A 25,305-nucleotide genomic window follows, 5' to 3' on the forward strand; every position below is an offset into this window, starting at 1 on the left:
ACAGCACAGCGGGGAGGGCATTTGCCTTGCACGCGACCAACCGGGTTCGATTCCCAGCATCCCATAGAGATGGGATCCTGAGCACCGCCAGGAGTAATTCCTGAGTGTAGAGCTAGGAGGAACCCCTGTGCTTTGCCAGGTGTGACCCAAAAAGCAAAAAAGCAAAAAAAAAAAAGTGATTCCTGGGACAGAAGAGACTGTGGGATGAAGAGAGAAAAAGGAGAGGAGTGGTTTCCCCGGAAATGAGTCCCAACCGGAGAGAGACAAGACAGACTCCGGAACCCCCAGGACCCTGGCCTGGTTTCTGCAGGGACAGGAAGTGGAGGAGAGTGACCGAACAGTCCCTGGGTGTGGACAGGAGACAGCCAGAGTACCTCATTACTGGAAAAAAATAACCATTCCTTCCGGTTTAGACCTCAAGCTTCAGGTTTTTTTTCTTTGTTTTGGTGCCACCCCCCAGGGTGCTCAGGACTGACTCCTTGCTCTGTGCTCAGGGATCACTCCTGGCGGTGCTTGGGGAACCACCTGGGGTGCCAGGGATGGAACCCAAGTCAGCCGTTTGCAAGTCAAGTGCCCCACCTGTCCCGGCCCCTCAAATTTCAGCGTTTTCAACACACTTAGCACAAGAATCTCCAGTCACCAAACACCTACACAAATTCTTCCGTGTCGACCTCGCAGTGGCCACGCGAGGTTCATCGGCCCTGTTTTTGGGGGAAGACTCCCCCAAAAATGATCAATGGGACGATGATGAGGAGGAGGAGGAGGTTACACCCAGAAACTGCCCCCGGCGCCGTGTAATCCCATCAACGGCCAACATCCAGAGACTATAAAATCAAGCTCCCGGAAGAGAGTGACTCAGAGTCTCTTGCCCCACGTCTGACTGTCTTCACCGGGGCCCCTCGAGGCTCAGAAAGTTGAAAAGCCTCCCCACCTAATCTCACAGCAAAGCGGCAACGCTGGAGGCGGATTCGGGTCTTTCTGCCCCTGCACTTGTCTTTGCCGGCGTTGGGTGATCTTTCGAATAATGAGGTCGGTGGCTTTTAAAGTACGAGTGTGGAGACGGGTGGGATGCAGAGATGTTTGCTGCACCAGCCACGCGCTGCCACATCCTTCCCTGGTCTGGCCTACACACCGTGGTACCCAGCAGGATGCTGGGAGAGGAGCACGCAGACTCAAGCACTGTAACAATGGGGGTCTCAAACCACTCGGTAGATTTCTGCCTCATAAGCCTGAAGGTAGCACTGTAAATCTGAACACTACAGTAACTTCCTGTGGCTGTGGCTGGGTTCCGGAGGTCTTCGGCTGCCGGGGCTCTGCTCGGGGCAGGGAGGGAAACTCACCCCGCCCGGCTCCGAGGGACCCCGGTGAAGACAGCCAGGCGTGGGGACAGGAGACTCTGCGTCACTCTCTTCCGGGCTTGGTTTTATAGTCTCTGGATGCTGGCCATTGACAGGATTACACGGTGCTGGGGGCAGCCCCTGGTGTGACTGCCTAGCTACTGGAAAATGGGGGATCTGGGTAGAAAAGGGGCAGCCCCTGGTGTGACTGCCTAGCTACTGGAAAATGGGGGATCTGGGTAGAAAAGGGGCAGCCCCTGGTGTGACTGCCTAGCTACTGGAAAATGGGGGATCTGGGTAGAAGAGGGGCAGCCCCTGGTGTGACTTCCTAGCTACTGGAAAATGGGGGATCTGGGTAGAAGAGGCCCAGTCCCGATCCGAGCAGGCTTGGAGGTCTCAGCCCCGGGTCCCACACACCTGGGTTCCTCTACAGGTTCCTTCATGTGTGAGGCTCGTCCGAATGTGTGGAGAAGGGCCTTGAGCATGGCTGTAGCTGGGTTTTGGAGGTCTTCGGCTGCCAGGGCTCTGCTCAGGGCGGGGAGGGAAACTCAACCCACCCCCTCCAGTGAAGACAGCCAGGCACGGGGGCAAGACTCTTGCAACTCAAGTAACTTCCTAATTTACAGCCTAAAAAAAAAAAATGACGAGGCCATAGAGATCCACAGTTTTACCTCGATAAATACATTTATTCCAGCCGTCTTCAAAGCCTGTTCTTCTCCTTTCTCTTCACTGCTTTGCGTGAAACCGATTCTATTTTGGCATGAGGGTTTCCCAGACATCCTTTTACCTGTAAACATGCACCAGCGCCCCTTGGCAAATGAGAACCTCCAGGAGTCACTTGTTAAGAAGGAAGAAGCATTATCTTCTCCTCGGATCCCAGGAAGATTTGGGGTGGCCAGGAAGGAGGATGTCAGGAAAATCCAGGGCATGAGGGATGCCAGGCTCGGGCAAGGGGCTGAGAGGGGAGCAAGTCGTGGGGACATGAGCACAGGTCGGGGAGGGGGACACGGCTTGTCCCTTCTAAGTCCCTTTCCTGATTTATACTCGACAGCAGCCAGGTCATTAGACAGCCAACGGGTGGTCTTGTCCACAAAGGGTGCGGGATCGGCTGTAAGTCCACGTGGAGAACTATGGACACCCCTGACCTCACCCCACAGGTGAAAATGAACGACAGGGATAAGACAGCAATCACCAAAGCCACATCCGATAAAGCCAAGAGAATAGCTTGGTGACTCTGGGATTTGCAAAGCTCTTTTGAGCCGCCCACAGAACAGGTTAAGGATAAAAGGAGGAGGGGTGGGGGATGTGATAAATTGGATTCCTTTCAAATGGGAGACTTCAGGGTGCTGTAAGATAACCATAACAAAGCGATAAGGAAAAGGGCCTGATTCGGAGAAGGGAAAAAAAAAAAAACAGCCACTATGCCTAATCCGACAAAGGGCTGCAACCCAGTAAAACGGATGAGCCACCCAATTAAAAACCTGGCAAAAGACTGGAGCGGGCAAATCACATCAAGAGGCAGGAAAGGGAGAAGAAAAAAATAGAAAGGTTGGCACGTCTGTAGAATGACGGTCAATAGCATTAGTCACGGGGGCATGTGCTAATTAATTAATTAATAATGAAATGAAAATGCCGGGCCATGCCACCTCTTACCTCTTCCGTGGCGGGCAAGATGTGGGCAAGCTTCCTTGACCTCGGCACTGTTGGGCCTGAGGCTGGGTAACTCTTCTAGGAGTGGAGGGGGTGGGGGGAGATGGCCGGCTATTCCGTGCCAAGGAAGATGCCAACCAGCATCTTGGTCTCCACCCAGCTGGCCAGGTGCTACCAGCACTTGCCTCCGAGTCTCGACACCCAAACTGTCTCTGACACTGACCACTGTCCTCACTGGGCTACACAGCCCCCCCAGCTTGTGAGGGCGACACTGATGCCATGACAGGCTGCAGCCAACATTCAGTCTCACCCAGGGCTGAGTTCCTGTTTCCCCGAAGCAGGACTTGCAGTTTCTGGTAAACTCCCCGTTGAGTCATTCGCCGAGATAAGGAACCGGGCAGTTGGGTCTGGTGGGTCGTGAGGGGTCACTGCACCCTCCTTAGAGACTGTTACTAACCATGTCTAATTGCCGGCCGCTGTTGTTATAGGGCCAAGGCTAAAAACAGACCAGTACAGACACTGCTTCACCCGAACCCTATATAAACTGCTTGCGATTTGGAGTCGGGGTCCTTGTCGTGACTCCACTGCGTTGGGTGAGACTCGGACCCTAGCTCAAGCGGGCAATAAAGTTCCTTTGCTTTGGCATTATCGTGTGCGGACTGGGTGTCCCTGCGACTGGGGGATCCGAAACTCGGGCACAACACACTGAGAGCCACAGGTGTGGAGGCCCGGACGTCACATGCACAGCCAGTGAGGTTGTTCGTGAGTGGTCTCTCTGCGCCAGGGACCGGCCCTGGCCCTCAGCCATGCAGGGACAGATTTACCCAGGCCAGGTTAGACTGTACGAGGCCCGGCGACTCTAGTAAAGAGTGTGCGGGCTGGCAGAGTTACGCCAACAAGCTGGCACGAGCCTGGGATTCAACCCGCAGGAGTTACCCGGGGAGAATGAACACTTTTTTTTTTATATTTTGCTTTTTGGGTCACACCCGGTGATGCACAGGGGTTCCTCCTGGCTCCGCACTCAGGAATTACTCCTGGCGGTGCTCAGGGGACCCTATGGGATGCTGGGAATCGAACCTGGGTTGGCCTCGTGCAAGGCAAACGCCCTCCCCGCTGTGCTATTGCTCCATGGTCAAGAATGAACACTCCTGACCTTAGTCCTGGCCCGGGCATGCTCAGATCACGCTTCTCCTTCCATTGCCCCCTGCCACAAGCACCCCTTCGGGGCCTGCAGGGGGCTGGGAGGGACTGAAAAAGGAGAGGCTCAAATTCTCGCCCTCCCCACCCCTGCCCCAGGGAAACCGAGTGAAGAGGAGAGCGAGTGGGTTCGAGCCGACTTTCAACCCACTGACCAGAAGAGAAGGGACCCCAGAGGGAAGGACGGGGCTGAGGGGACTCGGCTTTGGGTCAAGCGGCATCCAGGGCGGCCGGGAGCCCCCGAAGCTGCAGAAGGGGACACATGAGACTGGGCAGAGAGAGCAAGGCTCCAGTCCTGGCCTCTCTCTCTCTGAACATCTACATCATTGGGACCCACCAGGCCTCTGGGGCACCAGGGCGGGGGGCTCTTTACGGCAGCCCAAGGAAACAAAGACAGTCAAGGGGTGAGCGAAGGGTGGTGTGTCCATACACGGACATACGAATCCCCGTAACAGCGAGTGACCGGAAGCCGTTGCCGAGACCTACAGGCGATCCGGGTTCATCTCCAGAACGCCGCAAGGGAAGGCAGATGCCAGAGCCACACTCGGGAAGAAGCGGGACACGAGAGAATGTCTATTCCGTGACTCCCCCCGTCAGGAGCTTTGGAAGAGGTCTAAAATCCGAACAGTGGTTGCCTCGAGGTCGGGGTGATGCGGCGGAGAAAGGAGGGTTGGGGGAGCCTCGGGGAGGGGTGAGGAGGGCCCCTCAGGCCTGGCTGAGCTGGGCTGTACCTGGGAACAGGCATTTCTCCAAACCGGTGGGGTTGAAAAATAAAATCCCACGTGTGCAGTGAGTGAAGGCTCCACTTGATAAAACTATAAACCGAGGGACCAGAGGAATAGTACAGGAGTAAAACGCTCTCCTTGCACACGGCCGTCCTGGGTTCAATTCCCAGTAGCACAGGGACCCCTGCAAGGGCCAGGAGTGACCACTGGGCACAGAGTCAGGAATGAATGATGGCCCCCGAGCACCAGTTGCTTATGCCCCCACCCCGGCCAAAAAAAAATATATTATTTTATTTCGTTAGTTCTTTTGGATCTTGAGAGAGCTTGTTTCCAAGATCCAAAAGAATTAACTAAATAAAACAAATTTGTTTTTCTTTTGGGGGCTGGAGCGATAGCACAGCGGTTTGGCATTCGCCTTTCACGCGGCCGACCCGTGTTTGATTCCTCCGCCCCTCTCGGAGAGCCCGGCAAGCTACCGAGAGTATGGAGCCCGCACGGCAGAGCCTGGCAAGCTACCCGTGCGCACTGGATATGCCAAAAACAGTAACAATAAGTCTCTCAATGAGAGACGTTACTGGTGCCCGCTCGAACAAATCGATGAGCAACGGGATGACAGTGACAGTGACTCAGTTCTTTTGGGCCACACCGGTGATGCTCAGGGCTTGCTTCTGGCTCTACGCTCAGGAATCACTCCTGGTGAGACCCTATGGGATGCCAGGGATCAAACCCAGGTCAGCCACGTGCAAGCCAAATGCCTGACACGCTGCACTCTCGCTCTGGCTGACAAAACAATTGAAAGAAAGAAAGAAAGAAAGAAAGAAAGAAAGAAAGAAAGAAAGAAAGAAAGAAAGAAAGAAAGAAAGAAGAAAGAAAGAAAGAAAGAAAGAAAGAAAGAAAGAAGAAGAAAGAAGGAAAGAAAGAAAGAAGAAAGAAAGAAAGAAAGAAAGAAAGAAAGAAAGAAAGAAAGAAAGGAAGGAAGGAAGGAGGAAGGAAAGAAAGAAAGAAAAGAAAGAAAGAAAGAAAGAAAGAAAGAAAGAAAGAAAGAAAGAAGAAAGAAAGAAAGAAAGAAAGAAAGAAAGGAAGGAAGGAAGGAAGGAAGGAAGAAAGAAAGAAAAGAAGGAAATGAAGGAAGGAAGAAAGAAGGAAGAAAGGAAGGGAGGGAGGGAGGGAGGGAGGGAGGGAGGGAGGGAGGAAGGAAGAAGGAAAGAAAGAAGGAAAGAAAGAAAGAAAGAAAGAAAGAAAGAAAGAAAGAAAGAAAGAAAGAAAGAAAGAAAGAAAGAAAGAAAGAAAGAGAGAGAGAGAAAGAAACTCTGAGTCAAGATCTAAAGAGACAAGGAAGGGAAACTGGGAAACAGGGTTTTGGGGCTGGAGGCAGGTAAGGCGCAGGGAGGGAGGGGCGGGGGCGGGGCGGGGGGCTCAGAGGACCAGACCAGCTGCGAACATGCCAGAACTCGGCCCCCGTCACCCGCAGCGACTGCCGCCTCTCCCTTACACCTGCGCCCGCCACGCTCCGGCGGACGCCCCAGCCTCAGCTGGAGGCCCAGTTGCCGAGACGCGCGCGGCAAATCGGCCCAGGCGGACATCCCAGCTGCTGTCCATTACGCCCCGGAACGGCACATTAACTTCTGAGAGGCCCCTCCGCGCCCAGAGCGCCCGCCCCCCCCACCTCCCCACACTTCACGGCGGGTCGTGAAAACCTAAGTGGGCAACTGAGAAAACGTTGGAACGCAGGGGGGGAGGGGGGAGGGGGAACGGGCCCGCACCAGGGGCCACCCCCAGCACAACCAGCAAACTCTCCAATCGAGGACCACGTCTGCCCAGCCGTCACCTTCCAGAAGGTTCCGGGCACCCAAGCCAACGCCTCCGGCATCATGCAGTCCAGGGTGCGGGTGTCAGGACTGTGCCTCCCTGGGTACTTCGCCATCCTCCCGCCATCCCCTGCTCTCCGGGATGTTGGGGCGACGCTATCGCCCCGCCGAGTTGCTGGCATGCACAGAAGGAGTGCCCAGGAGACGCACTGCAGTGGGCGGCACCCACCTGGACGGGCGGCTCCGAGGCCGAGGGTGGGAATGTGCAGGCGACTGTGGCCTCAAAGCCACTGTCCCAGCTGCCCACGTGCGGGCAGGGAGGCATTTTTATAAGCAAACAGGAGACGCCGTGCCCTGCGCCGGCTTGTAAGCTAACTCTCACGGCTGAGGTGCCACCACCTCCTGCAGGATTCCGACAGGCAGGGCAGAGAAACTCCCCCGGGGACGGGTGGACGGCAGCTGTGTGCAGGGTCCTGCCGTGTGTGTGTGTTAGCGAGACTCAAGTCAGGACACCAGCACAGAGAGAGAGACAGAGGGGGAGAGAGAGAGACAGACAGACAGAGACAGAGACAGAGGGAGACAGGGGGAGAGAGAGACAGAGAGAGACAGAGAAAGACAGAGAGAGACAGAGACAGAGAGAAAGAGACAGAGGGAGACAGAGGGGGGAGAGAGAGACAGAGACAGAGGGGGAGAGAGACAGAGAAAGACAGAGAGAGACAGAGACAGAGACAGAGGGAGACAGAGGGGTAGAAAAAGACAGTGACAGACAGAGACAGCAGAGACAGAGACAGAGGGAGACAGAGGGGGAGAGAGAGACAGAGAGAGACAGAGACAGAGAGACAAAGAGCATAGCGGGAAGGGGCCTGCCTGGCCACAGATCCCAGTTTGATCCCAGCAACACTTCGGGTCGCCCAGACCCCAGGATCACCAGGCGTGACCTCTGAGTGCAGAGCCAGGAGTAAGCACCGCTGTGCATGGCCCAAACTGGCCCCCACCCCCCCCAAAAAAAAATAATAAGTCAGGCAAGAACGCAGGATTTGCAAGAAAGAACGGACAAGAGTGCTCTCTGCCCTCACGCCATTCCCTGGCTCTGCAGGACTCGGGACTGTGTAAACACACAAAAAGAGGAGAGGAAGGGAGAGGGGGCACACCGCACCGGACACGGGGCAGCGGCGCTCTATCTCTCCCGCCGCCTGTGTTCGGTAGTCTCCAGCTGCTTCCCCCACCCCAGACAAGACAAAGGAATGGGAGTGACTCGGGAGCACCTTGATGGGCGTGACCGATATACCTAAGCTCCTAGTGGCAAGGGGAACAGGACATACCAATGTTGTCTAAAAATGTTTAGAGATTATTACCAGGTATGCCTAAACTCTTTGTGGCAAGGGAGAAAGGACAAACCAATGATATCCTACAGGGACCACGTGGCAGAGTCTGCGGGGACGATGCCACTCGCCCACCTGCCGTAGAAGTTGCTCTAGAAGCTTCCCGACCCCTTGAGGAGACCTTGGAATTCCCCCCACCCCTGCCCACGCCGGGCCTCTCCGAGCTGAATTACGATGGCGATGCCCCACCGCCTCCCCAAAACACCGAGAGGAAGGCAGGCTTTGTGAGTCGGCATCTCAGACCCCTCCCAAGGACACCACCCACCCCCAGGCTGGGGGAACACACTCGCTGCCTGAACAGAAACGCCAATGAGCCAGCGGGTGGATGGACGTGGTGCCCGAGAGCCCCGTGGAGGCCACTGGCCACAGCACAGCGAACATGGGTCATTGGTGGGCCTGGGCGGGGCAAGGCCCAGCAGTGCCGTTTCTCCGGGAAGGTGCAAACAGCGGCTTGTCCCAGGGACAAAGGAGCCCCAGAGGCCTCCCGGGGAAGCAACCAGCTGTGGGAGAAGGTAGGGACTCCCTGACATCTGCACCCATAGGTTCACTGCAGCACTGTTCTCAATAGCCAGAATCTGGAAACAACCCGGGTGCCCGGAGAACAGACGACAAGTTAAAGAAACTTTGGGACATCGACACAATGGAATACTACGCAGCTGTTAGGAGAGATGAAGTCATGAAATTTGCTTATAGGTAAATGGACATGGAGAGGATCATGCTAAGTGAAATGAGTCAGAAAGGGAGGGACAGACATTAGAAGGACTGCACTCATGTGTGGAGTATAAAATAACACGATACGAGACTGACGCCCAAGGACAGTAGACACAAGGGCCAGGAAGATCGCTCCATGGCTGGCAGCCTCCCTTAGCAGGCAGCTGGGATAGAGAAGGGGTCATTACGTCAACGATGGTTGGAGGGATCGTGCGGGATGGGAGACGTGTGCTGAAAGTACCAAACGTGACAGACTCTCAGTATCTATATTGCAAACCATAATGCCCAAAAGTAGAGAGAGAATTTGGGGGAAACTGTCTGCCACAGAGGCAGGGGGTGGGAGGGATGGAGGGATACTGGGGACACTGGTGGTGAAGAATGTGCACTGGTGGAGGGATGGGTGTTCGATCCTTGTGTGACTGAAGGCTTTGTAACTGTATATCACAGTGATTCCATTAAAAAAAAAAGTAGGGATTTCCCACGCAGTAGCAGCAGGCGACTCAGTGGCAGGACCCGGGTGCTAAATCCCACAGTGGCGCCCCGGTGACCGCCACAGGCCCTCTGTACCCTGCCCAGCGCACATCGCTACGGCAGCCTGTCATTCTGTCCTGCTCAGTGGCAAATTCCTGAAAAGCGAAGGTCCTTCCCCCACGGAGGGGCTCCCCCAGGGCCCTGGCGAGTACCTGAACGAGAGGGAGAGTGAATGAATGAATGAATGAATGAATGAACTGAATGAATGAATGCACAAGTGCAAGTCACTGCACCCCTCGGGGTGATGCACAGCCGTGTGGGGTGGATCCTGAGTTTGCCCTGGGGTGATCCCCGCACGGGTCCCTGACTCAGAAGGGTTCTGGCAGGAGCACCCTGGCTGTCCCGGGCTGCCTCCAGTGGCCAAGCCAAGGCTCCACCCTCGGCCTGAACCGCTTCCGGGTCATGGCTCTGGGTGCGGGATGTACTTCGGGAGCCTCTGTGGTCCCCAGCTGAGTTCTCACCCTTGGCCGGGGGGGGGTTTTCCAAGGCTCCCCCCAGACCAGCCTCAGGGCAACTACCTCACCGCATGCTGATCTCACCGCCAGACCCTGCCCCCCCACCCCGTTCCCTTGAATGTGGGGGCCCAGCTTGCTGCCCGCTCTCGCTCAAGTCGCCCAGACCCAGAGCACTTGGCTCGGGAAGGAATTTTTCTTTCTCCCCGTTCTTCCATCACACTAACAGGCTCGCTTCACATTCCCCCAGTCGGTCCAACCCCAAGGGAGAGAAAGCTGCGACCCTGTCTGCCTTTTCCAGCAATGGCCCCGCTTCCGGAGCGGCTAGATCTGGGGGTACTTCCTGCCCAGAAGGCTGGCACTCGGCAGAGAGAGGGGAGGGGAGACGCAGCCCCCTCGTGCCTCACCACGGAAGAGGGGGGAAGGGAAGATGTCCCAGGGCCCTGGGTCCCAACAGGAAGCTCCCCAGGGCCCCACACTCCACAGATGGGACTAAGTGCCTCAATCCCGGGGCTAATTCTCATGTTCCTCCTTCGAACATGCTAATTGCAGTTAACTATAATTGTGCATCCAAGACACCTAGCGCCCGGCAGAAGACCAGGCCACTTTCCGGTGAAGCAGCACTCGGGGCTGGCATGAATCAGCCTTCCAGGAGACCTTGGGGTAAAGCCTCTTAAAATAACTGATCTGGGGCAAAACACAAAAAATAACATTGCAGGGGCCAGAACAATAGCAGAGCAGAGAGGGCATTTGCCTGGCTTTCGGCTGATCGGGCTCAATCTCCGGCATCCCATGGGGGTCCCCTGCGTACAGCCAAGAGTGATTCCTGAGTGCGGAGTCAGGAGTAAGCCCGGAGCATCGCCAAGTGTGGTCCCAAAAACAAATAAAAAAGAACCAACTTACTGAGTGACTGTTCTAGGTTTTTAACGCAGCAGGAGGCAAAGGTGACCCCCGGGAGTCCTTGGGGGATGGTATAACGCAGGGCTTGAACCCAGGTCTCAGACCCGGACCACTTACATGCAAAGCAGAGGTTCCAGCCCACTGAGCTCTCGCTCCGGCCCCCTGAATTACTGTTTTTCTAAGCTGAGAGTTCCCCCCTACACTTCATCTTAAGCAACAACGTTCTGGATGGGAACGTTGGCCATAGTCTTCCCTGGAGCACTGTCGCACTGTCGTCCAGTTGTTCATCGATTTGCTCAAGCGGGCGCCAGTTAACGTCTCCACTGTGAGATTTGTTGTTACTGTTTTTGGCATATCAAATACACCATGGGGAGCTTGCCAGGCTCTGCCGTGCGGGCAGGATACTCTCAGTAGCTTGCTGGGCTCTCCAAGAGGGACAGAGGAATCGAACCCGGGTCGGCCACGTGCAAGGCGAATGCCCTACCTGCTGTGCTATCGCTCCAGTACAATATCAATCTGGTTTGAAGTGTTTGGCGTTTCCCCCATGGTACGAGTCCGTGGACTATGTGAATCACTGACCCCAAACTTCGTCCCACAGCACAGAGACACCAGGTGACAACCTGACCCTCCCAGGTGGGCTCCAACCCCCGGGGGATTCTAAGCCAAGCCCCTCCTGGGCAGAGCAACGCTATGGTGTGTGTGTTGGAGGGGGGGGGAGAGGCAGCACTTTGGGGGAGAAGGGATTTGGACTTAGCCATACACTTGACCTCTGGCTCCTATCGACTAACTATGGCCCTAGGCAATTTGTCTGGCGCCCTGGCACTGAGTGCCCTCATCTGCACAAAGGGGGAATGACGACAACACCCAGTGCCTATGGGGAGCTCTGGGGATTGACTGAGAAAACGCAGCTATGCAATTAGTGCAGTGCCCTGGACATCGCCAGCACTCAATACATCACAGGTGCCACGACGATTACCAACATCCATTCATTCCCCAACTGCAGACAATGCGATGTGTCTGCCGCTGTGTTCTCACCAGTGACCCAGGCGTGAGCAGGACAAGCAGGAAGTGGAGAGTGATGGAGAGGTAAGTCCAGGGATGAAGACAGGTGGGGGACAAGAATGCAACTGGAGGGGGGGATGAAAGTCAGGGGGGCACCCTGGGGTGCAAAGGACGGACACCAGGCACAGGATCAGGGCCGAGTTCGGTGGGAAAGCAGAGACACACAGTTAGCTGAGCACAGCTTGGGGGCTTTCAATCACTGGAAGCTGGCACGTCCCTGCCGGATGACAGGGTGACCGTGAGAAAGGATTAACAGGCAGCAGCACCCACTCGAGGCAGACGCCCCCCCCCCCACCCCAGTGAGCGTGGCCGCAGCCCTGCCTCTGGGGTCCTCCTGGGCATTCTTGCCTCCACCTGGGCGGTGCGGGCTCAAGGCCAGCTGCTGTCCCTCTTTCCCCTCTGGCCGTGAAGAGGCAGCCCTGGCTGACACAGGATTCGGTTGGACAGCTCTAGACGCAAGCCCAGGAGCACAAACCCTTTGCATTATGTCCATCGCTTTTCTGGGCGGTGCTCAGGGCTTATTTCTGGCTCTCCACGCTCAGGGATCACTCCTGACGGTGCCCAGGGGACCCTAGGAGATGGTGGGGATCAAACCCGGGCCAGCCGAGAGCGAGGCGAACGCCCTCCCGGCTGTACTATCGCTCTGGTCCCAATCTCCAATACCTTTTTTTTTTTTTTTTAGAGTCTGGAGTTTCAGACTTTTCCCTTCCAAGCACGTGAAGGCTCAAGCCAGCCTCGACTCTAAAAATCAGACAGCGGCAAAGCCTCATCATTATGAGTGTCTTCACCCAGAGCCTCGCCGCTCCCGGGAGGCTGGACGGGAGCCGGCAGGAGCCTGGCCGATAAATCTCCTCCTCACCCGCCGGGCGGGCCGGGAGCGTTTTCCCCGGGATGGAGCACCGACTCCATCGTCTGTGCGAGCCCCGGGAAGGCATTAGTCACCCCGTCAGACTGTGGCCCGCCACGGCTGTCTGAGCCACCAACCCCACCGGGGCAAGGTCGAGGGCCGGCCTCCCCCCCAGAATGCAATTAGCCCGTCAGCACATGTCAGGAGAGACGAGCACGGCCCCGCGCGCACCCACAGCGTCGGCCCTGGGCGCGGCCACCACAGACCTCGGGCGGGGGAGCAAGAGCGCGTCATCGCCAAGGCCCCCCGCGTCTCTGCAGCACCGCCAGGGCTGCTCTGCCTTCACACCCCACTCCTGCCACACAGTTCCGGGGGCGGGGGCGGGAGGGGGTGGCCCAAGGGGACAGCCTCCAGGCCACAGGAGGAAGGAAGCAGTGGAGATTCCTCTCCTTGAGCCCAGGTTCTCCAGAATCGCCTGGTTGGGGTATAAGCATCCCGGTGCATGGATGTGCTTCATGTACACACACACACCACACACATGCACACACACTATACACGAGCGCACACACATGCACACACGTGCATGCACACACACATACACATACACACATGCACGCACACACATGCACACGCACATGCACACGAACACACACGCATATGCACGCGTACACACGCACACACATGCACACGAACACACACACAGACACACACGTGCACGCGCACACACGTACACACATGCATACACAAGCGCACACACATGCACACACGTGCACACACATGTACACATACACATACATGCACATACGCACATGCACACGAACACACGCACATGCACACACACATGCACACATGCACACACATACACATGAACACACGCACATGCATGCACACACGCACATGTACACACATGCACACGAACACACATGCATATGCACGCACACACAAATGCACACACACGCGCGCACAAGAACACACGCACACGCACACACACACACACACACACACCAGTGTCGGCTCACCACCCTTCACCTGCAAGCCTGTAACGCTCCCCTTCCGCCAGCCAAGCGTTGGCTCTGACGCATCCATTTCCCGAGGAAACTTGGCCGGCGGCGCGGAGTGGCTGGGGTGTGATGTCCATTTGTTCCGCCCGACTGCCCGTGCCCTTCACCTTGAGGCTAGAGCGCTTCCCTGCGCTCCCGAGGGGCCAGGATCTCAGGCGCGGCGGGGCAGGGTTTGCTTCCTGGGGTGAGACAGGGCCATGCAGAGGGTCCTGGTGTCTCACCTCCGAGTTCCAGACCAAGATGCTGACCTGGGCAGGGCCCAGAGCAGCGGGTCAAGGTTCTGGGTCCCCCGCGCCCGACGTCCCCATCTAGGGGTGTGGATGCCCAGGCCAGCAGCAGGTCTGGGGTAGGGGTGAGGGGGTCCCCTCTTTCCTCTGCATCTCTGCGCTTGGTCTCTGCACAAGCCACATCTAGCCTGGCACCGGGGTCCACTGGGCCCCCCGCCCAACCTCGGAGCCTGACCACAAAGCCCAGTTTTGTTGTCTGTGAATTGGGGAGAGTAAGAACCCCTCGTCCCGCTCACTCGAGGGATGAGCAGTGGAAAACGTCGGGTCCGTAGCCAAGAATCAGCCGAGTGACATTACTCGTCACGTGCGGTCTGCGCTCGGGGTCCCAGGCCCAGCCCCACTGCCCAGCCCACAGGCTGGAGGGCTCCAGAGACTCTTCCCGGCCCCACGGGAGGAAGTGGGAGGAACAGCAACGGCGGAGAGATGCTTCTGCCCAGCGCCCGCCTGGGGTGGGGCAGAGGAGACGCTCCTTCTCTGACAGCTTGAGGGGAAGAGAACAGCGCAGGGACCCCGCAGACGCCTCTGCCCCCCCAGGGAAGCAGGATGGGGGGAGCCTGGGCCAGGAACAATACCCCCATCTGGCTTCTCTCTGCTCGAAGCTGCCCCCAACACGACAACTCTAAAACGCCTTATTTCTGCACTCCAGAGCTCACGCTCCTCAAAAGCCGCGGGGGGCTCTGTCAGACCCTCTTCTGGTGCCCCAGTGCTGGTGACTGATTATCCCCCGGCAGGGAACCTAATAACCACGGTAATTTGCATGGATTCTGAACAGCCACTAGGAAGGAAACTTCTGAAATAGCGCCGAGGAGGATCAGTGATGTTTATCTAGCCCCTAGGACGCACCAGGCTCTGTTCTGAGCACTTGACACACTGCGGGGGCGACGGAGGGGCCTCCCAGGCCCTGATCAGGGGGTCCACAGGCCAGTCCTGGTGAGATGCAGCCAGCCGTGTTGGCGGTTTCTGGCAAAGTCATGAGGATATGGTGCTGTTCAGGCCAGAGCAGGATGCGGGGCCCCAGGGATCCATCCAGAGGTGCTGGGGGATCTTGTGCCACCTGGGTAGAAGGGGGTTGGGCACGTGCCCGGCCTAGACCACCCCCGGTCAGCAACTAACATGTATTAACCCTTCAGGCAGCGTGCCATTATGAGCCCCATGCCACCGATGACTAAACCAAAGCCAGAGGAGGGAACCGCTTTGCCTGGAGTTCCGTGTCCAAAACTTTCTGAGCTCTCCGGGGTCTGAACCCTTGAGAAACCCAGAGTTGGTCCTCCCCACCCCCAGGGGAACAGCAGAGACTGCTGGCTCAAGGGCCGCGTGGTTATGTACACACAGATGCCTCCGCTCTTGCCCGCAGAAACCCATTAAAGTTCACGGTCGTAATTAGCACAATGGTCTGTGGTTGTTTGCCCATGAATCGGAGTGTTGGCACAGAACTGATTTCCTGCAATAAAACGATAAAGAAACACCCTTGGCTCTGAGTCTGTCGAGCACGGCGTGAGCTCCTGGAATCTACAGATGACGGGGCCCAGGCACGGCCCGGAACTCGAGGCCTCTGGGACGCAGAGAACGTGGACAGAGAGTGGACAGGGCATGAGTCCGTGGGCCGCACCCAGCCTGGGTCTCCAAGCTCTCGGGCCAGCTGCATGTGGCCACACACTCCTTGAGAAGGCCAGTGGTGAAGCGTGTTCATGCATGAACCGGGGAGACAGTGAACTGTGTTCACACATGAACACTTCAGAGCACTGAGGGCAAAGACACAGACAGACACCAAGAGACGTTCCCGAGGGCTTCGGGGAAACAGAAGAATTTCTGAAAGGAACAGGTGCGAGAGGTTTCGAAAGAAATATTCATGAGTATGTGTGAAGCTAGCCTTAGGCAAGGCACAGGGCCTGGTTCCAGTGAGGAACAAAGGGAGACAGAGACCTAGGCATACATGTACACACACGCACGCATGCACATGCACACGCACACACGACACGCACACATGCACATGCACACGCACACACAACACACATGCATGCACATGCACACATACACGCATGCATGTACATGCATGCACGCGTTACATGCATGCACATGCGGACAGGCACACACACACACACACACAGAGGTTCCAATTCCCACGGGTTCAGAGGGTAGCTAGCATCACCATTAATGGAAGGAGAAGGGGTACCTGGACCTCATAAAAGTAACATTTTATATTGCTGGTAAAAAGAAGACAGAGTAACAATGTCTGCGGGAATTACTTCTGCAATAAGATAAAACTGCAACTGGAAACTGCTTTCCAGGCGCATTTGCCAAAAAAACCGTGGCAGGTGGGGAGGGACTTATAATAGAATTTTTTTAACTGCTGTGGCAGCCCTACCCCATACGGTGGGGGTGCTGGGGCCTGTGGTTTAGGGGACCAAGCCTGTGTTCCGCCACTTGGGCACAGCCCCAGGCCTGGAATTCCTTTGGAATACCAAGTTGGTCTCATATGCATTGACCAGGGGATTCTGAAGTCCACGTTGGAGCTTTCAGATACTCAGGCGGGGAAAGCCAGGCACACCTACTGCGGGCAGACAGATGTCGGGGTGGGGGGTGTCTAACAAGGCTCAGGCCACAGGCACTGAGACCTGTTGGGGTCCTTGGGCAGCGGGTAGCTGCTCCGGCTGCGAGCTCCAAGGGGCTGTAAGAACAGGCACAGGTGTACCAGCCCAGTGCAGCCCCGGCCCCAGGGAGAGAAGACAGCCCGGTAACGAGGGGGCGGGGAGACTCCCAGGAACCCCAAGTCTATATCTAACACATCTACAGGAGGAATGCCGCAGACCTCCGTCACTGCTTCTCAGACCTGTGTCACTGTCACCCCCTTAAGGAAACTTCAGTTGCTTTTTTTCCTGATAGTCGGCCCCAAGCAGTGAAATTTTAATCCCACAGATATACTGTCCATCTGTTATGTGTGGAAATGCGTGATCAATCTCTCCTCACCCTCTCTCTGTAGCCTTAGAGGGGATATCACCTGTTCAGAGAGAGAGAGAGTGTGTGTGTGTGTATGTGTGTGTGTGTGTATGTGTGTGTGTAGCAAAGCCCCTGCACCCACCTTCCACTTTCATCACTGTGTTTCCTCTGTTGTCTCAACTGGCACAATAATCAAACTCAAGCACCACTTTTCCCAGGAGAAAAGGAAGCGTCAGGGTCCCGGGGAGCACTCAGCCCAGCAGGCGCGGAGGCTGCAGTGCCCAGCGCCCACACACGGCCTGTGGGATCCCGACCCTGCCAGTGTCAGGGGTCCCCGACATCCCACCGGAGACTGTACCCCCCATGTCGCACAGCGAGTGTGTGAGCACCACAGCCAGCTGCAATAAAGGGTTGTGTCCCCCACCCCATCACTGTAACAACAAAAAAAGGAAGGACTCAGGGGGAGGGGTGGGTAAAAAGAAACCATCATCCCCTGTGTGTTTCTGTGAACGTATATAGGGTGTGGGTGACGGCCAACCATGTCACAGGTGTGAAACGACACACTTTAAATTAAATGTAAAGGGGGGCCTGAGAGATAGCACAGCGGGGAGGGTGTTTGCCTTGCACACGGCTCACCCGGGTTCGATCCCTGACATCCTACAGGGTCCCCTAAGCACTGCCAGGAGTGATTCCTGAGTGCAGAGACAGAAGGAACCCCTGAGCATCATTGGGTGTGACCCCCCACCAAAAAAAAAAAGAAATAAAAAAGAAAAAACAAGCAAATTAAATGCAAAGGAAAAAATGAAAAGAGAAGATGACAGTGAAGAAAAGGTCTTTGAGAAAGAGAAGAAAGGGGCGTGGGGCAGGGGGAAGGCTGCACGGAGCTTGTGGCGGCAGCTGTGGCGTATCCCAGCCCACCCGGCTCACCGGGCCCCGGAGATGCCAGGCTAGAGGCTGCTAATATTTTCTCCTGCCACGCTCTTTCCAAAAAGGCCCATGCGTGACCACCGGGGACAGGTCTGGAGGCCAAGCAGACCTCCGGGTGATTAGCTCAGCAGCTCTTCCCAGGAGCCACGGGCCAGGGGCCTCAAGCAGCACCAACCACAGGCCCGGCGGGAAGCAGCCGTAGGAAGGGGGGCGTCGGGAGGGCCGGCTCTGCACTCAGACACACACAGAGACATGCACACACATGAACACATACACATGCACACATGATGCACACGCACACATGACACACATGCATGCACATGCACACATGCATGTACACGCACGCACATGTTCATGCGTGCACACATGTATACGCACACACACGTGTACATGCATGCACACGTGCACATGCATGCACGTGCACATGTGCGCGCGCACACACGTTCCAATTCCCATAGGTCCAGAGGGTAGCTAGCATCACCATTAATGGGAGGAGAAGTAGTACCTGGACCTCATAAGAGTAACATTTTATATTGCTGGTAAAAAGAAGACAAAGTAACAATGTCTGAGGCTCCCTCTGCCGCACTAGGACGAGACTAAGAGGAGAGCGGAGGTGGCCCTGCTGACAGCCAGGTCCCTTAGGGGCACAGGGAGGAAGGGGAGAGACGCGGGCAGCCAGGAATCGGACCCAGGGCCCAGCACACACTGAGGAATCCTGGGGCACCTTCACACACAGTCCACAGGATGCAGGTCTGGCTTCTCTCGCCTCCGCTCGCCCTCCTTGATGCAGTTCCCTTGAGAATTCTAACTGTCCAGCCTGGGGAAGGTCCCTTTTGTGAGGAAAATAGAAGGGCGGGGGGGAAAGGGCGTATGTGTTTTTCTCAAAGAAGTTTCCCGGAATAATACGAACGCTGGGCCTCTCTACACATAATCTCTTCCAGCATAGCTTCATCGCAGCTAATTGATGCTGCCCTCCTGTTTTGTTTGGGAGTCACACCCAGCAGTGCTCAGGGATCAGTCCTGGAGATGCTCAGGGGACCATGGGGGGTTGCCAGGAATTGAACCCAGGTCGGCCACGTGCAAGGCAAGCGTCATGCCCACTGAAAATTATCTCTCATCCCCGAGTCTTCTTGTTTAATCCTGGGCCCAGCCCCATTAAAATGACGTGAGGGCCAGAGAGTGAAGACAGGAGTGAAGGAACTTGCCTTGCAGAGGCCGACGGGGTTGCCAAACTTGGCAGAAGAATTCCAAAGCACAAAACTGAGTTCAACCTGGACCCTGATGGGCAATTTCCCAAAAAAATACCCAAAGTAGCTGAGTCCCATCCAAAGATTTTGTAGTCGGACAATTCTGCTCAACCCAAGACTAAATAAATGCTTCCTGGGTTTAGGGAAAGGCCCCCATGCCATGTGGTGCTGGCATAAAAACACACACAGAGAAACACCAGAGGCCAACCCAGAAATAAACCAAATGCAACTGGTGTTTGTCAGCATAGCCAAGAACATAGGATCATTTCTCCCCCACCAAAAAAATGGTGCTGGATATGCACATACAAAAAAATGCAAGTGGACCCCCCAACTTCTACCACTCACAAAAATTAACTCAAAATGCATTAAAGATTTAAATCTTCGAAGACCTGAAACCCCAACTAAGGCTTCTGGGTGAAAACAGAGGCCAGAAGATTCTCGTGATGGCTTTTCGGATATGATATCAAAAGCACATGCAACAAAAGCAAAAAAAAAATAAAAATCAATAAGTGGCACATCCAACTGAAAAGCATCGGCCTAGAAAAAGAAACAACCAAGTGAAAGGACAGCCTCCTGAATGAGAGAAAAGCCTGGCAAATCTCCTATCTGATACGGGAGCTAGTATCCAAACTACGGAGCAGCTCCACAGCCGGAACACGAAGCAATCTTCCTGCACAAGAGCTTGGGGGCCTGAATAGATCTTTCTTTTCCAAGGAGATATACAAATGGTCAAGGGGCGTGTCAAAAGCTGCCCCGTTATCACCCCTCATCGGGGGGAAGCAAATCCAAACCATGCTACGGTACAGCCACACTATTGCTAGACTGGAGACGCTCACAAAAGGCCAGAGATAATAAATGCTGGCGCAGAGGGAGGGAGAGAAAGGGGGCCGGGAGGGCGCAGGGCGGGGGGGGGGGGGTCTAAACTGGCTCTGCGGGAACTGTGTGCAGATTTCTCAAAGGGACGCCACAGAGAACTGCTAGAATATAGCAGTCCCACTTGTGGCAGTTCCAAACAAAGGCGATGAAACTGAAATCCAATCATGAATGGCTTTGTAATGCTCTAAAAGAAAAAATTAAAAATTCAAAAAAAAAAAGGTGATGAAAACCTGCCAGAGACATAGAGTTCATTCCCCTGTTCACTGCAGCATTTTGTACACTCGCCAAGACATGGAAGCAATCTAAATGTGTATCAGGAGATGAACGAATAAAGAAAAAGAAAATCTCTCTCTCTCTCTCTCTCTCTCTCTCTCTCTCTCTCTCTCTCTCTCACACACACACACACACACACACACACACTGAGGAATGTTATTCATCTCCAAAAAAAAAATAAGAAGAAACCCTGTCATTTGTGTCAACCTGCCTGGCTTTTGATAGCAACAGGCTAAGTGACGTAAGTCAGAGAAACGCAAATCGTCTGATCCCACTTATATTCAGGAGATCCGTGTAGACTCATTTAAACAACAACAACAACAACAACAACAACGCCTCACTGAAACAGAGATGAGGGTAGTGGTCTTCAGGGCTTGGCGTGGCGGGGAGGGGGATGGAAAACATAGGTCAAAGGACACAAACTTCTGGTTATCCGGCAGGCAACTTCCGGGAATCAACCAACACGACGTCTGAGACCAGCGCTCCTGCGTGCTGGTGCCTGACCGTCACTGCGAGTCGATCTCACAAGTCCTCCCCACACACAGCCCTGGCCAGAGCCCCGAGCCCCGGCCTAGGCGAGGGGCAGCCCACTCTGAGGTGAGCCAAAGGCAGACAGACGGAGGGAGAGACGCACAGTCTGAGGAGACCAGACACCCAGATGCGTCTCCCGCTCACGCCGTGGCAACCTGCCTTCCCGCCTCCCTGTGACCCGGGCCTTGAGGCCTTCGCTGTCCCCTGCATCTCCCCGGCCCTCACGCAACCACAGAGTGAAGCTCGGCTCCCGTCACAGAAGCGTCTGTCCACTGCTTCCATCCCAGCTGGCCCAAGTGAGCCTGGCCAAGTGTTCACACAAGGCCCACCCTGAGGCCCAAGGGACCGTCACACTGTCAGATCCACTCGTGTCTCTCTGAATGGCACTTGAAGCCTTGTAAGCGTTACTTCACGTGTCGCTCCAAGCATCCCAAAGCCCTAGGAGGAGGGCTCATGACGGGGCTTCCGATGGGGCAAACACACACCCACGGATGCCTGATTTTTATCACTGTATCACTGTCATCCCGTTGTTCATCAATTTGCTCGAGCGGGCACCAGTAACGTCTCCATAGTGAGACTTTTTGTTACAGTTTTTGTAAATAAAACTTTATTGGAACATGGCTGCACCCACCAGCTCCCACCGTCGGGCGCTGCTTTGGCCACAGAGATGGGGCAGAAGGCACGGCCCTGGGAATATCTACTCCGGCCCTTGATGGAATAAAGCCACCTGGCCCCTGTTCGCACGCCCTGCTTCCGTCTCGCTGTTATAAAGAGGACAATCCCTTTACCAGTTAAAACACCCGTGATTCACTGCATTGGGCATATGCGCACCGCCCACCCGTCCTCAGAGTGCTCCTGTGTCCCAGGCTGGAATTCTGGACCAGGCCCCGTGCCAGCCCTGGGAGTTCCCCTCGGCCGTGGCCTTGGGACCTCTCTCAGCACCCCGTTTAAGAAGCGCCCAAACCGCCACCCTCTGGCGTCTGTGCTCAGATTTCATCTCCGGCAGCTGGTGAGAAATGGCATGTCCTTTTCATGGCTGAGTACTTTTCCACCACACGGCCACACACTGATCCCTGCATCTGCTGATGGTCACAGAGGATTCACCACTCTGGACCAGGACGCTGCTGACGCTTGGGTCTCCTCTGCTTCCAGGCCCTTCTGCTAATCCCCCTGTACAGCCATGCTCCCTCTCACCCCGTCTCAGGCTTGAGTCACGGGTCCGATCACACACCCTAGCTTTAGCCTTTAATCCCTGTTACAACAATGTTGCAGCTTTACTTGGCAGTCAGAGGCATTTCACTCACAGAAGAAATATACTTTTTGGGGGAGGATCACGTGACTGTCTCCGGAGGTTTTTGTTATGGCCTGCCCAAGAGTAGCCTGTTCAACCTCCTTTTATTTAGTAGGTTCATATACTAACCAATGATATTCAGCCACATAGGCCGAATATGCAAATTAACTTAGCCAATGGAAACAGTAACAAAGTTCGTTAAAGTAACAGTAACAATAACAGAAACCCACGTTTCCATGCAGGCCTAGCTAGGCCTGAGATTATGGGATGTTGTCTACCAACACATCCCATCTAGCGCTGAGGCCACACACCCGTTTCCTCTCCTGCGTTGTCCCCATGGTGTTAAGTGTCAAATATCAGAAACCCGCTCCCCACATTTCAATACACAAAAGAATCCGGCCCCTAGCCCACTCACATACACACAACCCAAGGAAGCCATGCTCAGGGCTCACTCCTGATTCTAAGCCCAGGGATCACTCCTGGCAGGGTCCAGGCACCAGACGGGGGAGCCGGGGATCGAACCCGGGTCAGCAGTGTGCTCAGGCAAACGCCCTTCCCCCTATACTGTCCTCTCAGCCCCTATCCCATTCATTATCCGCAGGGCCCTTGGTGCAAAGCCTCCTGCACCACAGGCAGAGGAAGGAAGCACGAGTTCCCGGGGAGGCACCCCTGGGACCACCCTCCCTAACCCCACCCGCCCCCGCGTCTCCCAGCAACCACTCACTTGGGCGTGTGCGCCTCCTCCACGCGGTGGCCCAGCTGGAACTCGTGCGACTTGCTCCGGTGCAGGGCGGTGAAGCCGGGGATGAGGTGGATGAGCTTCCGGGAGGAGGGCGGCGGCGTGCCGGGGGGCTTGAGCTTGTTCTTCCTGCGCGTGGGCGGCGTGCCCGGCGGGGTCACGGTGGTCACGATGTTGGGGGTGCGCGGCGGCGTGCGGACGGCGTGCCGCTGCCGGGGGGACGGGGGCAGCGAGCGGGGCCCGGACTCCAGAGGCGGCGGCGGCGGCAGGCCCAGGCCCGGGTAGGCGTCCACCGTGAGCCGGTCCACGTGCGCGCACACGGGGGTACCGGGCGCGGGGCCCGCGTGGCAGGCGTGCTGCGCGCACTTGGCCGGCACGCGGGGGCTCTGCGCGGGGTGGGCGCGGCCCCAGGGCACGGGCTCCGGCGGGCACGCGGGGCTGTTCTCCTTCCCCGGCTCCGTGGTGGGCCACTGGATGGTCCAGTCCTGTTTGGAGAGGTTGCCGCCTGCGTGGGGAGAGAAAGGGGACGGCGTGAGCCGGGAGAGGGACAGGACCGTCGACACGCACGAGCCCGCTCGCACCGCGAGGGGGTCACGCAGGGTCGCCCACCCCCCTCACTTCTCAGCCGCTGGCACCCAAGTCCCCACCTCTCCAGTCCCTTCCCTGGAACCGACAGTCTACTTCGCCCCATCACTCTTGCCTTGACCACAGGTCATTGTGAATTGGGGGTTCTGTTCGTTTGCGGGGGTCCCCCCTCCCCCGGCAGTGCTCAGGGCTTACTACTCCTGGGCTCTGAGTTCAGGGATCACTCCCGGCAGGATTTAGGGAGCCATATGGAGTGCCCGAATGGAACCAGGGTTGGCCCCATGCAAAGCCCCGCGCCCTACCCACTGTGCAATCTCTCTGACCCCTCCACATGCGAATTTAATATAAAATGAAAACCAAAACCCGGCCCATTCCAAACCTGGGCAAAACCCGTGTAGAAAGTCAGTGGGATGGGGGGCATGATGGGAAGTATACTCAGACCCGTCCCGCTGAAAGGAAATGAGGTACCCGGGCTGAGGTTCCACCCATCACTGGGAAGTCAAAGGCGCAGAGGCAAAGACCACCCAGTATGGAAATTCCTCCAATCACCGCAGGGGAAACTCTCCACCAATCAGAGCTACACAGGCTGACACCTGATTTGCATAATGCAGACCAGCGCGGGACCTAGCCCTGCGATTTTTCTGTCTCATTTTTAACGCTATACTAGGGCTTCATACACCTAATTTTTAACGCTTCTTAGGTCTGTGCTCCAGGACTGCAAGTCCTAAAGCCCTGTGTCCCCTTTGGTGTGGCTCCACCGCCTGCAGGATAATTTGATGGTTAACTCGTGGGATTAGGGAAAGTGGAAAGCTCTTCCTAGGTAAATGAACACTCGTCGCTGCTTCTTCGCGTTTATGCCACTTGGGTTGGAGAATGGTATCTGGGGAACCTCCGAGTCATGCACATGACAGTGTATGCACACTGACACAAACACAGCCATGCCCACGCCCCCCTCCCCAAAGGAAACAAATCCCTCCATGGGGACACCCATTCATCAGCCTGGCCCACTGCTGCCCCAGAGCTGGGGACCCCATGGCTCCAATGGGCTGAAAGGCAGCAAGAAAACTTCACTCTCGCCTTTGAAGCATCCAAACGGCCCCTTCCACCATGCTCAAGGCCAGCATCTCCCTAACCTGACCATATTTCCACCCCCTCGTGAGACAGACAAATTTTGTGGGAGCTGAGTCCATCTCGGGCAGCTCTCATTCAGCCACAGGTCATGGAGGCATCCAGCAAGTACTTTCTGAAGGTGCTGGGCACCATGGACTGCCCCACACCCTCTGTCCATCCCCCTCCCCCCCGGAGGCCAGCAGGCCCTGGTGCCTTGGGCTCAGATGCAACAGAAGAGACGCAGGGGAAAGGACAGTCACAAGTGCATGTGACTTCAGGCAGTCATCAGAGCTGGAAGAGAACCAAAGTCACGTGGTAGAGATGTTCCAGGAATGCTCCCATGGTGCTGGTCCAAACTGAGGATACTGGTCAGCCTCCAAAAAAGAAACAGGAGTGAACTGTGGATGTCTCAAAACACTTGGGTGGATAATCAGGGGGTGACTAAAGACTCATTCCTGGGGTGACATGCTGTAGGACTGGAATCCAGAAGCCCTTTGAGAAATGGAAAGCGCTATATGTGTGTGTGTATGTGTGGTGGGTCTTTGTGGCGGGGAGGGGGTTTGCCAGAGTTTCGGGGTAGAGAAAAGAAAATAGAAGGGAGGCTGGAAAAAAATGTACAGTAGAAATGACATCTGCACTTGCATGCTTATTGCAGTACTGTCTACAATAGCCAGAATCTGGGAAAAAATACCTGAGAGTCCGAGAATAGATGACTGGTTAAAGAAGCTTTGGGACATCTACACAGTGGAATACTATGCAGAAGTTAAAAAAAATGAAATCGTGAAATTTGCATAGAAGTGGATGGATATGGAGAGTATCATGCTAAGTGAAATGAGTCA

The 25,305-nt window shown here is 55.7% G+C and overlaps 1 protein-coding gene across 5 annotated transcripts in view; it reads right to left on the reverse strand.

Annotated features, from left to right (window-relative positions):
- KSR2 (kinase suppressor of ras 2) overlaps nucleotides 1–25,305 on the reverse strand; it is a 358,678-nt gene that overhangs the window by 192,635 nt on the left and 140,738 nt on the right. For all 5 annotated transcript variants that reach the window (XM_055147006.1, XM_055147008.1, XM_055147005.1 and 2 more), the window contains one exon: nucleotides 22,757–23,276. In XM_055147006.1, coding sequence (XP_055002981.1) covers nucleotides 22,757–23,276 — 520 coding nt within the window. The remainder of the gene's footprint in view (nucleotides 1–22,756; nucleotides 23,277–25,305) is intronic.

This window comes from Sorex araneus, chromosome 9, assembly GCF_027595985.1.
Source record: "Sorex araneus isolate mSorAra2 chromosome 9, mSorAra2.pri, whole genome shotgun sequence".
Classification (NCBI taxonomy): domain Eukaryota; kingdom Metazoa; phylum Chordata; class Mammalia; order Eulipotyphla; family Soricidae; genus Sorex; species Sorex araneus.